This window comes from Gobio gobio (assembly GCF_949357685.1).
Source record: "Gobio gobio genome assembly, chromosome: 20".
NCBI lineage: Eukaryota > Metazoa > Chordata > Actinopteri > Cypriniformes > Gobionidae > Gobio > Gobio gobio.
Genome location: NC_137113.1, coordinates 37805820 through 37821260, shown reverse-complemented (window position 1 = coordinate 37821260; position 15441 = coordinate 37805820). Strand labels below are relative to the sequence as shown.

At 36.5% G+C, this 15441-nt stretch overlaps 1 protein-coding gene across 4 annotated transcripts in view; it reads right to left on the bottom strand.

Annotated features, from left to right (window-relative positions):
* Positions 1-15441, bottom strand: part of exoc6 (exocyst complex component 6) — an 80528-nt gene that overhangs the window by 16948 nt on the left and 48139 nt on the right. For 2 of the 4 annotated variants that reach the window (XM_079801324.1, XM_079801322.1), the window contains exons 12-19: positions 14585-14656; positions 14350-14447; positions 14136-14241; positions 13508-13617; positions 4979-5090; positions 4761-4895; positions 3407-3586; positions 2783-2812 (exon numbers count right to left, since the gene is read on the bottom strand). In XM_079801324.1, the coding sequence (XP_079657450.1) occupies positions 2783-2812; positions 3407-3586; positions 4761-4895; positions 4979-5090; positions 13508-13617; positions 14136-14241; positions 14350-14447; positions 14585-14656 (843 nt within the window). The remainder of the gene's footprint in view (positions 1-2782; positions 2813-3406; positions 3587-4760; positions 4896-4978; positions 5091-13507; positions 13618-14135; positions 14242-14349; positions 14448-14584; positions 14657-15441) is intronic. The other 2 variants (XM_079801321.1, XM_079801323.1) reach the window with 1 other exon arrangement.

Genomic DNA, 15441 nt, shown 5'->3' with positions numbered 1-15441 from the left:
TAACACATATTTTCTTTAATATATATATATATATATATATATATATATATATATATATATATATATATATATATATATATATATATATATATATATATATATATATATATATATATATAAAATTATACACAATGCAGACACATATATTATGTATATAAAAATACATATACATTATCATATATAAATATATGTATTTATATATACATAATTATACACAGTACATACACATATATTATGTAAACACAAACTTTTATTTTGGATGCGATTCTTCGATGTAACAACACTAATACAGCTCTGGAAAAAATTAAGAGACCAAACTGACTGCTCTTTTTCATATAATGAAAGGGGGATGGGTCTGTCAAGAACTAAAAAGACAAAAAGAACATAATAGTGGTCCATATGGGTCAAGTCTTATGTAATAATATAGCTTTGTATGACAAACAGACTGAAATTTAAGCCCTTAGCCTTGATACATTTATGTTGTTTTTGTGTAATTTTTTAACTTGGCAAGTTGGCGGCTCTGGTCACCATTCACTTTCATTGAATTTTTAAAAGATTGGCCTGGATATTCTTCAAAAATTCACCTTTTGTGTTCCACTGAGGACAGACAATCATCTGAGTTTGGAACAACATTATGGTGAGTAAATATTGAATACAAAAATGGTGAACTATTTTTGGGTCATTGTATGACAGTAAGCACAGCGATAAGTGTATGTTGACTAATTTCCAAATATATATAACTAAAAAAATCCTTAAACAACATATAATCAGTGGACGTAATGGCACAACATGTAGATGACAAAGGCCTTCCAACTACTGAAAATCCACCATCTGATGGATTTCAATTCAGAATCACACACACACAAACACACAGTAACAAGTGTCATATCTGCAGCAGTCGTTCATGCAAGCCGACGCGGCTCATAATCAGCAGGGTTGTAAAGAGGAAAGAGGTGAAAGACCAGTCAAACCCGGCAATAACAGACGTCAAACACTCAAACACACGTAAAACTCATGCAACAGCTGCTCCACCAGTACATGCTGACAACTAGCAAAGTTCCATTTGGTTATTCTACCCAAAGCAAAAAATGCAAAAAAGCTCTCCCCAAAAAAACACGGCTGTAATTATTATGTTATCACGTGTTAATATCCATTAGACCCATTACACATCGCTATAAACAAGTCTAAATATGTATTATTTTATGTGTAAGCAACACTTAAGCACCACATTGAACGACCAATCCCCAAACAAACAAATGCATAATTAAAAAACACAAAGCCAAAAACTTCAGAACACTCTGAGCCTCGAATGCATGGACATTCCGCTTTATTTCTAGAGATTTATATAAACATTGCAAATCGATGCTATTAAAGCAGGCCCTATAAAACATAAAATGTCAACCTTGAAAAGACACTTAACTATTTTGTACAAAAAAGTATAAATGTTGCAACAAAAAAAGTGTCCTAACCAGAATGACAATGCCAGAACATACTTTATGTTTAATATATATATATATATATATATATATATATATATATATATATATATATATATATATATATATATATATATATATATATATATATATATATATTAACCTTGCTTGTTTAATATATTAATATATATTAATTTTTTATATAATTTCTGTTTTATGATGTGGATTGGACTTTTAGACCAATGAGATTTAACTGTAGGCGGGACCCATCGCAACACCAGATATAAAAACCAAGCTATCAACAAAATATCTTGCCATTTACCGCATCCCATTGAGTTAGAAAAATGCAAATGGTTTTATTTAAGCATGAGCTGAACCACTTTATGCTGTGCTCACATTTTTCAACCACAAATACAATCATTAACACCTATACTTATACTGTCTACGTTTGCTTATATTAGTGAATTAGTGTGAATTAATTGATTATTTAACATCTAAGTATACTTATTAAAGGTAATGGCATATAGCTGTCCTGATAGTGTAGTAGGTTAAAAATGTTTCATTATGCAGCATTAATAAAGCAGCATTCTGATTTGAGACGCACTCATTGTTGAGACTATCATCTTAAAGGGACAGATCTCACAAAATCAAAATAAAACAGTGTGAAACACAATAGAAGATATTTAGAAAAATGAGCTTTTGTCCATTGAATGAAAGTCAATGAGGTCCAGTGTTGTTCAGGACCCCATTCACATTCATTGTAAAGGCAAAATGTTATTCAAAATATTTTCCTTTGCGTTCCGAAGAAAGAAAGAAAGAAAGAAAGAAAGAAAGAAAGAAAGAAAGAAAGAAAGAAAGAAAGAAAGAAAGAAAGAAAGAAAGAAAGAAAGAAAGAAAGAAAGAAAGAAAGAAAGAAAGAAAGAAAGAACGAAAGAAAGAAAGAAAGAAAGAAAGAAAGAAAGAAAGAAAGAACGAAAGAAAGAACGAAAGAAAGAATGAAAGAAAGAACGACATGAGGCTGAGAAAATGGTGATAGATTTTTTTTTGGGTGAACCGTCTCTTTAAATGCTGGTACTAGTGCAAGTGAATCTCAAGTAAGAATGGCACGTGTGTTCTGCAGATACTGGTATCAGCTTCAGACAATCATGGGCAGCAGATCAGGGGTAACATGCCAATTGAACTGGTTTGCATTCTGCATTACACGTGAAAAGGGAAGCAAAACAAGGCTGGCAGCAAGTCCACAGAGCTGACATGAACATGCAGTTTTAATGTCTTTTTTTTTTTTTGCTTTTTGATAATTGTAATTTTACTCTTCCTCCTCTACAGTTCGAAGAGGGTCTACTTACCGACATTGCAGCATGATCATTGTTGTTATTCTGAGGCGGAAACCCCAAGAAAATAAAACACGGACAGGGAAAGAAAGTATAGCGATAATAAATGGACAGACAAAGGAAAATCAGAAATACCAAGCATGCCTGGCAGAAAATAAATCAAAGGATACATTCACTTAGAGGAAATATGTTACATTGTTGAGAAACCAAAGCATAACCAACTTAAACTGGAGGTTAAAGCAATTTGTTTAAGAGGACAGGGCAGCTGAAGAGAAAAGCAAGCAAGCTGTATCGTTCTTTTTTAATGGATGGGTTGGGAGTTATCTGTGCTGATTATGTGAAGGAATATACAGAGATTAGCCTGGTTTTGGATGTCTTTGTGAATATTATAATTGTGTAACGACACCTACACAACATTTTGGTGCGCTTATGTTTTGATTTACACCTAATGTCAAACAGTGGAAACTAGAAAATGTGTCATTCTGGGGGGGCAACTAGAACATACGCCCAGATATGACCATCTAAACAGCTACAAATGCAACATTAATTGACACCACACGCATTACACGAACCCACAGGTGAAGAATGATCACAAAACAATGACGAGACTACGTGTGAATAGGATGACGAGGAACTCACCGGAAGGTGCGTGAAGACCTGGAAGGTGCTACGCAGGAAGTTAATGAGGTCCATGAGGTAGCCGCTGGCCCTGCCGTCCGACTCTGCCATGCCCCATTCGTAATCGGCAAGCTGAATGAACTCATCGATCTTCTGGTTGAGTTTGGTGTATATCTCTCCTTCAGCTGCATGCCTGGCATCCTAAAAATAAGAAACCAGGCATTCAACTTCCTCCAGATGTGTACAAATGGTACAACCAATATTAGTTTTGTGTTCATCCCCCTTTTGCTGCCAAAACCGCCCTGACCAGTCGAGGCATGGACTCCACTAGACCCCTGAAGGTGTGCTGTGGTATCTGGCACCAAGATGTTAACAGCAGATCCTTTAAGTCCTGCAAGTTGCGAGGTGGGGCCTCCATGGATCTTGTTTGTTCAGCACATCCCACAAATGCTCGATTGGATTGAGATCTGGAGAATTTGGAGGCCAAGTCAACACCTCAAACTCGTTGTTGTGCTCCTCAAACCACTCCTAAACCATTTTTGCTTTGTGGCATTATCCTGCTGAAAGACGCCACAACCACAAGGGAACACACGGGCCAGCCTTCACTCCCCACGTGCATCAATGAGCCTTGCCGCTCATGACCCTGTCGCCGGTTCACCACTGTTCCTTCATTGGACCACTTTTGATAGATACTGACCACTGCAGACCGGGAACATCCCACAAGAGCTGCAGATTTGGAGATGCTCTGACCAAGTCGTCAAGCCATCACAATTTGGCCCTTGTCAAACTCGCTCAAAAAATTACGCCTGCCCATTTTTCCTGCTTCTAACACATCAACTTTTGAGGACAAAATGTTCACTTAATGCCTTATATATCCCACCCACTAACAGGTGCTGTGATGAAGAGATAATCAGAGTTATTCACTTCACCTGTCATAATGTTATGCCTGCTGTTTAACTTTTCATGCTAAAATCAAACATATTTTGCATGCATATCAAATGCTACACATTTTGTGGATCTTCAATAGTAAAAGTATTCAAATGCACTAAAACAGCAAAATGTGGAAAGGACGGGGCGAATACTTATGTAACATTAACTTGAGCAACGCCAACATGCTGCTGCATGCTCAATGACTCAAAAAGAGGTCACCTGATAACACTTCAGTTTAAATGCATTTAACACACTGGCATCAACACAAGGTCTTTATGGAGTTCATGAAGCCCGAGGCGGCTCATGTCCCATGCTGTCGATGACAGCTTTACTTTGAGCGCACTGCTCCAGACGGCTGATCTCTGATCAGAGTGTGCCCATGGCGGTAATACGAGCGAGTGAAATTGTAGGTGTAATTAAAGAACATGTCTGTGAATGACTTTACCTTGAAGGTGGAAAGCCCGTAGAGTCTTGTGGTGTGAACCGTTTCAGGGGAAACATTGGTGATGTTCGTGATAAAATCCTCCAGGTATTTACACGCGTGCTCTAAGTGGGTGGTGTTGATGATAATTTGAACTAGCTGCAAAACATAACAGAAAGGAAGGCGTGTGTTATTTTCGAACTGGGCTTTGCAGAAAGAATATGTCATTGCATCAACACTACCTCTGTTAATCCTATGTGCGGCTTTTTGATGAGGTTTTGTAAGCAGCTGCTCAACGTCCTCGTCAGCAGCAGGTTGGTGGATTTACGGAGCATGTCATCAATCTCGGTTGAACTGAAACACAAGTTAACAAAGAAATATGTTCAATCATTCCACTCTTAGTCTATAGCTTTATTCTGCCATGGAGTACAAAATTAAGGTAACTGCGACTATTTGTCTCACATATCGGAGCTTATATCTCACAATTCTTAGAAAAAAAGTCAGAATTGTGAGATATAAACTTGCAATTATGAGAATTTTTGTTGTTGTTGAGAAACTGACACTACACACTCTGATTAAAGGGTCAGTTTACCCAAAAATTCTGTCATTAATTACTCACCCTCATGTCGTTCCAAACCTGTAATGGTGCGTTCACACCGGACGCGATTCGCGCGATTCGCGCGAGTGATTTACATGTTAAGTCAATGCAGAGACGCGAAATGGCATTTTGCGGCGCGATTCGCGCGAATGAGGCGGCGAGAAGGACGCGACTTGAGCGTTTTGAACGCGCGATTCGCGCGAATCGCGTGAATCGCGCGAAACGCTCAAGTTGAAAAATCTGAACTTTGGCGGATATTTCGCGCCGCGTTAACCAATCAGGAGCTTGCTCTAGTAGTGACAACAATGAAGAGAAAATCTGTATATTGATATCTGGTTCAGACAATATGATTATCACTGTGATAACATTAAATTACATGAAACACAACCCAGTATCTTTTTGTTAAATGCAAGTTTATGTATGATCAATAATACAAAAGTATCAGTAATGTATAACAAGCTATACATGAAACAAAGCAACAATGCAGTCAAACATTCAAAGTCAGTGCTAGTAGGCTAACGTTACAACTGCAACGTACAGTTATAGCCTAAAAATATAAAGTAATGAAACTTATCTTTGCCCTCAGCCTAAACGATTTGCCAGGGAACAAATTATAGATCCATGAGACCAAAGATCGGCCGTTACAAGACGAATTATAGCTCGAGACACACCACAGAGACATCAGAGCCAGCGGGAGACGGCAGAAGGACTGGCCGAGGAAAGGTTGCCCTCGCCGGCTTTCACGTGCGCTGAGCGCGCTGTCCGCTGGAGCTCACAGCTCCGACAACGGCAGATAAAATGTTCAAATAGGCACTGTTTATGTAAATAAACCACAGATTTGAGCTTTAAACAACTACATTATCGACTGAAAAAGTCTTAAAACTACGTTTTGTCACACATTAACAGTAGATATGAACAAAAAAAAAGACATGTAAACACAGCCCATGTCAGCCATTTCTCAACGAGACGAGCTGCTGGCGGAAGCCCCGCCCATGACGCGAATTCGCATCTGTTGTGCAGTAAATGTCACACGCGATTCGCGCGAATTTCACGCGCGATTCGCGCGAGTAAACTCAAAATGTACACGCGTCCACCTTCGCGCGATTAGCGTGAATTATTCGCGCGAATCGCGTCCGGTGTGAACGCCACATAAGACTTCTCTTCAACGCCATTCCCCTATGCTGTTCACGCAGTAAACAGTGCAGCGTTTCCGGGTTCTACGTCAGAACGCCGGCTCATTATTGGCTCAACGCATGCGTGTAATGCTGACACAGGAGTAGGGTTGGGTACCGAAACCCGGTGCCAAAATGTACCGGACAGAATCAGAATGCAGATTTCGGTGCCACTTAAATTCAAACGAGCTTTCGCGCTTTGGCTGGCACAGAGCCGGAGACATACACACTCGTCACATATCACAACTATTCAGTGTTTTAAACCATATGTTTATTTTAGGTTTCAGACATATAAACTCCATTGTCTATGGAAGCGGCAAAAACAATCCTTTCAGACTATAACTTGACTACGTGTTTTATTCACATCAGATACACATTATATAGTAACTATACAGTTTACTCTAATCTTCTCCCAGTTCAGCAGTCACTTAATTTCATGTATTTCGTGAGACGTGAATGAATTTGTGATGTAAATCCGACAGATCCGATTCTCCGAGGCACAAACTAACATGGCGCCGCCCATCGCGCAGTATAGATTAACAAACACACATTCGCTCACACATATTTGAAAATCAGATAGTTAGCAAGTTTGTGAATATTTTGAATAAAAAAGAAAAAGCAAAACAAACCCGATACAGCTGAGCTGTCACACAGCGCTATTCTGGCAGCTGTGTGTCATGTGAGAAGCATGACGCGTCGCCATGGAAAAAATAAGGCGATGCGTTCTAAAATATTTAGCCAGAGAATATGGTCATATTTCTGCAAAATAAAGCTGAAGCTTGAAGCTGGTTTGTTGCAGACCAAGAATACAGACTGCTGTTATTACTGTAACTGTTATTTAGAGTTAAATTAGGCCTGTTGTAGTTGGGTTAGGTGGCTTTAGTTTTACTGTGAATTTGTTGAGTAAATTGTGTTTTGTATTTATTTATATTTATATATTTAAGTATACTTTAAACTTGTAATAAATTGTTCAATTTAAATAATAATAATAATAAAAAAATAAATAAAAAGCCATTCCTTAAATCTCATCCACCTCGTTTTGTGGCTCATTTTTTTTTTTTAAGTATCGGTTCAGGCACCGGTACCGTTTTAAAAGTATCGGTGTGGCACCGGTATCGAAAAAAGCCAACCCTACACAGGAGCCAGCCAATAATGAGCCAGAGTCATCACGTACAACCCAGAAGCGCTGCACTGTTTATTATGTCAACAGCGTAGGGAATGATGTTGAAGAGAAGAGATTGTTGAATAAAGTCGTTATTTTAGTTATGTTTTTTGCGCACAAAAATATTCTCATTGCTTGACATTAAGGTTGAACCACTGGACTCACATGGACTATTTTAATAATGTCTTTACTACCTTTCTGGGCCTTGCAAGTTGCAATGACATTGCTGACTATGGCTGGTTCAGAATCCTCTTGGAATTCATCAAAAATAACCTAAAAATTTAAAATTTGTGTTCCGAAGATGAACAAAAGTCTTACAGTTTTGGAACGACATGAGGGTGAGTAATTAATGACAGAATTTTAATTTTGGGGTGAACTAACCATTTAAGTCCTACACACGTTCTACCATATGTACAGCGACTATTTAGACATTTTTATGAATCATATAATTTGAAGATATCTATATGATTTACTCTGCATGGTCACTAAGGACAGGAACATGATTTTAAATAGTTTTAAGAGATGTTAGGCAAACTCCAACCTGTGTGAATATATAAAATTCAGTGGACACAGTCACCCAGTAGGGTAACAACAACTATGTTACAGGGTAACTTAGTTGACATGAGGTAACATAGTTGACAATGCCACCATTTTGAATCATAATTTTAAGGGCAGGCTTTGTCTGACCAACCACATGTTATATTCTTGATCAGGTTAGGCAAGTTAACCAAGTTAACCTAAAAGTCCCCCAGCAGTCAATAATTGTATCCCTTAAAACTCATCTTTGATAATCAAAATAACATTAAGACCAGTGAAAATAATTTCTTAATGCCTTAAAATTGCTTGAATGTAACTCTACACCTTTTCTTCATTTAGTATATGGGATCCATGAATACGCAAATTAATCCACGCCTCCAGCTTGGACTACCTGATCTGAAAAACTGATTCAGAACTGATTCAGAAGAAGAACAACAAGAGCGAGTTATACAGAGTCGTCTACAAGTATAATGCATTAGAATGGTAATGTGTTTTATGTATCGCTCTCTACAACGCCGGACACATAGCGGTAATTGATATGATTAGCCTTTGGCTTGACTATGTTATCAAACAGTTAATAGTGCGTTGCTAATGTTACACAAACCATGTTCCCGTTCATCTCAGACAGCTACCTTCTAAAAATCAGCATCCTTAGAAACGCTTTGAGAGTCAGTGGAGAAAGGCATATAGTTCATCACATCGTAATATACAGCATATACATAATTCACCTGCTATATTACTATATGCGCCCGATTTTTTCTTGTCTCTTCTTAAAGGTGTTCTTGTGCTCACTCTGTTAAAATGCCCACAGAGCATGAAAGGAAAAGCCCGGCCCTGTATGTTGGCGGGATTGTTTACATGTTTGTGACAGTATGAAACAAAGGCGATTTAAAACTGTTTTTGAGACTGTCTTTGGTTCACTGCAGTTTTAAAGAGAAAATACTTAGCAAAGGTATTGACTGATGAATTTGCACAAGGTTTGTCTTGAAGCATATTAAAAAATACCACATAGACATATAAACAACATTACTTGATTTTCACCACAGAGGGTCTTTAAATTTAAATATATCTTTAAATTTAAATAATAAAAATACTGCACACCATAACAATGTACCCAACATAGTTGACGGTCAATTAATATACTCCTTGACAAAAGGTTATTGTAGATGGAAGATTGAAACAATCAGCAAAATATTTTCTTAATTTAAAGAAAATTAAATGTAAACTTAATTTTAAAAAACATTTTTCTGGAGTATTTAGATTTTTAGAAAAAAAATGTATATTGATAAATGTAGACTAACTTTTATTCATTATTATTCATTAACTCTAGACCCACTCAATGGACACCTCAAAACTGTAATCTAGGGCAAACTAAAGCATAGGACACACAAAATATTTGTACGAGATGATAATATGCATTCCCATAATTGATAAATTAGATTTTTCTGAAGAAAATTGTTAAAAATATAATTACCAATGGACATGAAGTACCCTAAATTGTTGAATGACTCTTATTTCAATTTATTACAACTCTCTAGAATAAATTATTTTGAAATGATTTGGTCAGTTGCAGCAGTCTGCTGTCATATAATTTTGCATGATGACAATAAATTGAATGTTTTACCAGGCCACTGATTTCCTACATAACTGTGCTAGTTTTTAAATCAACCACAATGGTGCTTCACATCGCTCTTTCTTCTGACATAATGAAATGGTTTAAATGTATTCCATTTATTTATTTATGTGGTAAGTAGACAAGGAACATGGCTTTGCAAAGGTACTTTAGCAAGAGAGAGGAAAATTCAAAAATAGCGTAGGAGTGTAGCGGTTTGTTGTGCTGCACTGCTACTTGCCAGAAAAATTATCTTGTTAACTGAATGCTACATTGATTTGAAAACAACTGAGAAATGTTTTTAAAAAAAAATACTCACATTGATACTTTGGGTTAGTTACTCCCCAAAATGACTTTCTTCTACGCAAAGCAAAATAATCTATTTTTTAAGAAGTTCAGGGTTGAAACAACACTGGACCCATTTGACTTTCATTGCATGGTCCCCAAAAACAACAACAACAACAACAACAAAACAAAACAAAACACTTTTCAAATATCACCCATCAGTATTGACCGGGTCCACAACTAGCCCTACTGCTGCCAGAACGCTTGTAAGGTGTGAGTGTTTACAGGACACTGCTGGTTGCTGTTGATTTTGCAGTTGGGGACTATATGTCCCAGTGTGAGGTGTTGATTAGGAGGAGTGATCAGGTGGGAAACACTCCATGAAGAGGTGCAGATATACTTCGCTCATTATCGCTTGCTTAAATAACAAAGAAACCATTAGAGAGGAGTGTGAAATCTGCAGTCGTTTGCATTGATTAGCGGAGGGACAGGAGGGGAAAAGACTGTTAAATCAATCTATAAGTGTTCCTGACATCCTCTTCTCACTGCTCAAAACAAAAGAAGTTTCATTGTTTGGCTCATAGTCTGTGGAAATGCCTAGACAAGCACTGGCGAGTGCAAATACTGGTCAAAATATCGTCCTGGTCAAAAACACTAAAGGCCCCACTTCGCATGAAAAAGAACAAACTGATGTGACCTATTTTCGAATAAAATCAAGCCAAAACTAAACACTGATATACTCATGTCGAAGTTCTTTTTCATTCTTCGTTTAGGGGTAAAACGAAGTTTGAAATACATGACCAGTGATATACTGTTATCGAGCATCCCACATGCCCACTCTGCTAAAAGCGGCGTTTAGATGAATATGTAAATATATGCTACATGCTTTCCTCACAATAACAAAATAAGCACAACAAGCATTTTAATAAAGCATAAAAAAAGCATCTGATCATAGCAACGTGGATATGTTTGCACAAGCTCTACGGCACTCCAGTGAAGTCACGTTACATTATACAATAGATAGCTAAAAATCAAGCAGCTTTACTGTACTAAACATGAAAAACATGTCAGTCTCTCGTTTCTCAGAAGTACAACTTCATTATTCATTCACTATAAAGCAGCTTTTCCAGTGTTTTCATTCGCAGACGTCTGACCTCGACGGTCTGAAAAGGCCAGAAAACCAGAACCAGAAAAGATTTCCACGGACACCTACCTATTACATAATCACCACAGACCAATGGTAGTATAAAGGTGTTTACTAGCCAAAGCTAACTATTCCGGAAAGCTGTTTGAAATTCCCAAAACAAACGCCAAACGAACTTCATTTCAGCCTGATTTTGTTCGAAATTATGTCACATCAGTTTGTTCTTCGATTTCGCTTGAAGTATATCGGGGCCTTAAGTTTGTTTCTGGAGTTTGAAACGGCTTGCCAAAGCAAACTTTCCAGTTACTCCAGCTAGTAAACACCTTCGAACTACCAGTGGTTCGTAGTGATTACATAATAAGTAGGAATGGGTCTGAGGCTCCGCCTTTTTTAACGTGAAAACCTTCTCTGGTTCATTTCTTCTGTTTAGTCCGTCGAGGTCAGAGTAAAAACATGAAAACACTGGAAAGCTGCTTCATAGTAGAAACTGAAGTTATCATTTTAATTGAAAGATACACTGTTTTATCATGTTTAATACTGTAAAGATGCTTGCTTCAAAGCAAATCGAAATAACTAGTGCGAAATTGCAGAGCATGTCCAGTAGGGGTGTAACGGTACACAAAACTGACGGTTCGGTACGTACCTCGGTTTTGAAGTCACGGTTCTACGGGTTCGGTACAGCAGTTTTACAAAATTGCTTTTTATTTATTTTTATTAAACAGTGGTTTACTGAAAAAATTGTGTCTGTCCTTAAATTAATTAAATTATAACTAAACGTTTCTTAAAGATAATGCTGTAAACTATATAGGGAACCCTTACTTGCACATTACTATAATATTAAAGGTTAACAACAGAGCCCAAACTATTAGCCTAAATTCAGTTGCTATTTATTTTTAGATATAATAATCAACACTCAAATAACACATTGTATGCAAACATGTAAACTTCACATAAGGCAGTTTTTGCATTAACTTCTAAACCTAATTATAAAATAGTTTTTTCTCCAATTCGTTGTTGAAATATAATCATTTATACACAGTGTCTGTCATTTTCATGACAGATTTATCTAAACATACATTAAATAAACAAGACATCACTAACATGTTAAGTAGAATATAATGAATATATATAGGATCATATAGTATATATTTAGTGAAAGAGTTGATTTCTATAGTGAACTAACAGCTGTGGACTGAATGACTTCTGAGGTAAATGTAATGCTGCATGACATTTTTTAGTTTTATTGACATCTTTCCGTGGTTAAAACACTGATTGAGCGATTACATGACATATGATACGTTTCAGTAAGTTGTAATGTATCCTCAATATACCTTAAGATATTAATTCATGTCAATTCCTTAGGAAGAGATGATCGCCTTCACAGATGATCGCGTTCACATGTGCGCGCTGCGCGGCCGCTTGAACTGACGCGCCTATAAAGTGATCTGTCACGTCACATTAAAGAGCGTTAAAACGGCATTTATCGTTTGAATTTCGTTTTTTTCCGTTACACCCCTAATGTACAGACATGTCCCTGTTGTTATGATAAGATGCTTTCTTCACCGCGTTTTCTTCACCGCGTTTTTTTCACCAGTGTCATTTTGTTGTGCTTATTTTGTTATTGAGAGGAAAGTGCGCAGCACATATTTATATATTCACTAAACGGCGCACCCAGCAGTGTGGACGGCGCTGGGATGTTCACTAACAGTATACCACTTCAAACAAAGGTATTTCAAAATTATTTTTACCCCTAAGCGAAAAACAATAAAGAACTTTGCTGTGAGTGGGCCTTAATCTCTTCTGCTACTCGCCTGGAAGGGATGGGGTGGAAGGTAAAATCCACTGACTATGTGCTCATCCAACCCTCTGGGAAAGAATTTGGGGTGCCAGTGACAAGCACAACACAGACCCCTCACAACAGCCAGCCGAATGCCACAGAGCTTAAAGAGAACAAATATTGTCAGAAGGGATGGCTGGAGGTGGAGGGAGGGAGGGTGGTGGTTTTAAAGACAGTCCAGACCCGTAAATAAGGGCTTCCCATGAAGACAGTCATGTCACGATAACAGCTCCACGAGCCCATACTGACAAGAGATGAGTGACAGGACTGAATGACTGAAGGTCTGCTCCTAAGTGTCTTCTATTGGGTTGTATGGCTAACAACAGCGAGTTTGCATCCAAAGCAGAATTTCCATCTTTTCTTAATTTTGTTCTGAACAGGGACAAGCTGATGAAGATTTATGGGTGTTGTGTAGTCTGCTCACCTGCGATGGAGTGACTCTGAGAACTTCAAGCTGGCGTAAATAAACTCCTTTACTTGAGAGTAGATTTGAGGCACTGACTGGGACATGGGCAGCTTCTTTGGAAATTGTTGCTGTTTAATGAAGAAAGATACATATCTTATCAACTTGAAATGACACCCTCAACCCATTTTGCTTCTGTAATGTGATATATTTCAAATAAATATTTACATTTGTGCTTTTATGAATCATCACTTTTGGTAAATAATAGTGCTGTCAAATCGATTAATCGCGATTAATCGCATCCAAAATAAAAGATTGTGCTTACATAATATATGTGTGTGTACTGTGTAAAATTATTATGTATATATAAATACATATTTAAGAAAAGTGTGTAATATTTTATAAATTATATAAATATATAGAGTATATACATGCAAATATTTCTTAAATATATACATGAATGAGTGTGTATTTATATATACGTTATGATTGTACACAGTACACACACATTTTTGGATGCAATTAATCGCGATTAATCGATTTGACAGCACTAGTAAATATATTAATTCTGAGACTATTCCAACATTATACAAGGCACTAATTACTTCAATTAAGTGGGCAAAATGGTGTTTTTGAGTGTTTGACAAACCTTTTCTATCTCTGCATCATGGAAGGGGAAGCGGCTGACCACAGCCTTATACTCCTCTTCATTCTCCACTGGAATGGGGCTGTAGTTGTCCTGCTCAAAAATATCCCTGTTTCAGCAGAGGGAACACAGATGTCATTGTATAACAACGAATAGAACCATATAATTCACTAACATCAAAAACAATGCAGTTGTAGGTAAGTTCAGTTCAGCTCACCTGAACACCAGGGCCCATTTCTTGAGCAATGTTTCATTGTACTGATCGCGAACCTCAAACAAAAGGTCAAAGAGTCTGTTCACAGGGAAGCCATAACCCTACAAAAGCAAAACAATCATAGTGAGTAAGCAGCCAAAAAGAAGAAAATTGACCAGAATTTATCGATATATTAAAGATGAATATAAATGTCAATGAAATGTAATTGGAAAGCAACATATGCTTGATGGGAGAATACCTGTAAAGTGTCTGCAAATATAACAATCAGGTTCTTCAGTTCTAGGACCAGGTCGGGATCACTGCAGTAGGACTATTGGGTTAAAAAAAAAAAGTAATGATAAGAATGACAACAAAATGGTACAACTTTCACATTAACATTCTTAACAAATCACAAATGTGTTTAGAACAAAGCGTATATATATTTTGTATATTGCAATACAAAAATGCAACAATATCACAAAATATATTCTTATTATATATATAATCCTGAAATGTGTAAATTCCACTTTTTCATCACAGGAATAAATTACATGTTTGAATTAGGGCTGTCAAAAGATTAATCGCGATTAATCACATCCAAAATAAAAGTTTGTGTTTACATAATATATTTGTGTGTACTCTGTATAATTATTATGTATATATAAATACAAACACATTCATGTATATATTTAAGAAATATTTGCATGTATATACTGTATATACATTTATATAATTTATATTACATATAAATATAAATATTTTATATATAAATATAATACATTTTTCTTAAATATATACATGCTTGTGTGTGTTTTTATATATAAACAATAATTATACACAGTACACACACATATATTATGTAAACACAAACTTTTATTTTGGATGAGATTCATCGCGATTAATCTTTTGACAGCCCTAGTTTAAATATAATAAAATAGAGAAAATGTATTTTACATTGTAATTAGTTTAAAATCTTATACATTTACACAATTTTCATTTTATCAAATAAATGCAGCCTTGGTGCCAAAATTTCTTAATGGTCTTAGATTTAAGCTTAAATATCATCCATTCTTTCCTTTTAATTTAGGGGTTAAATATGAGCCATTTATTTCATTC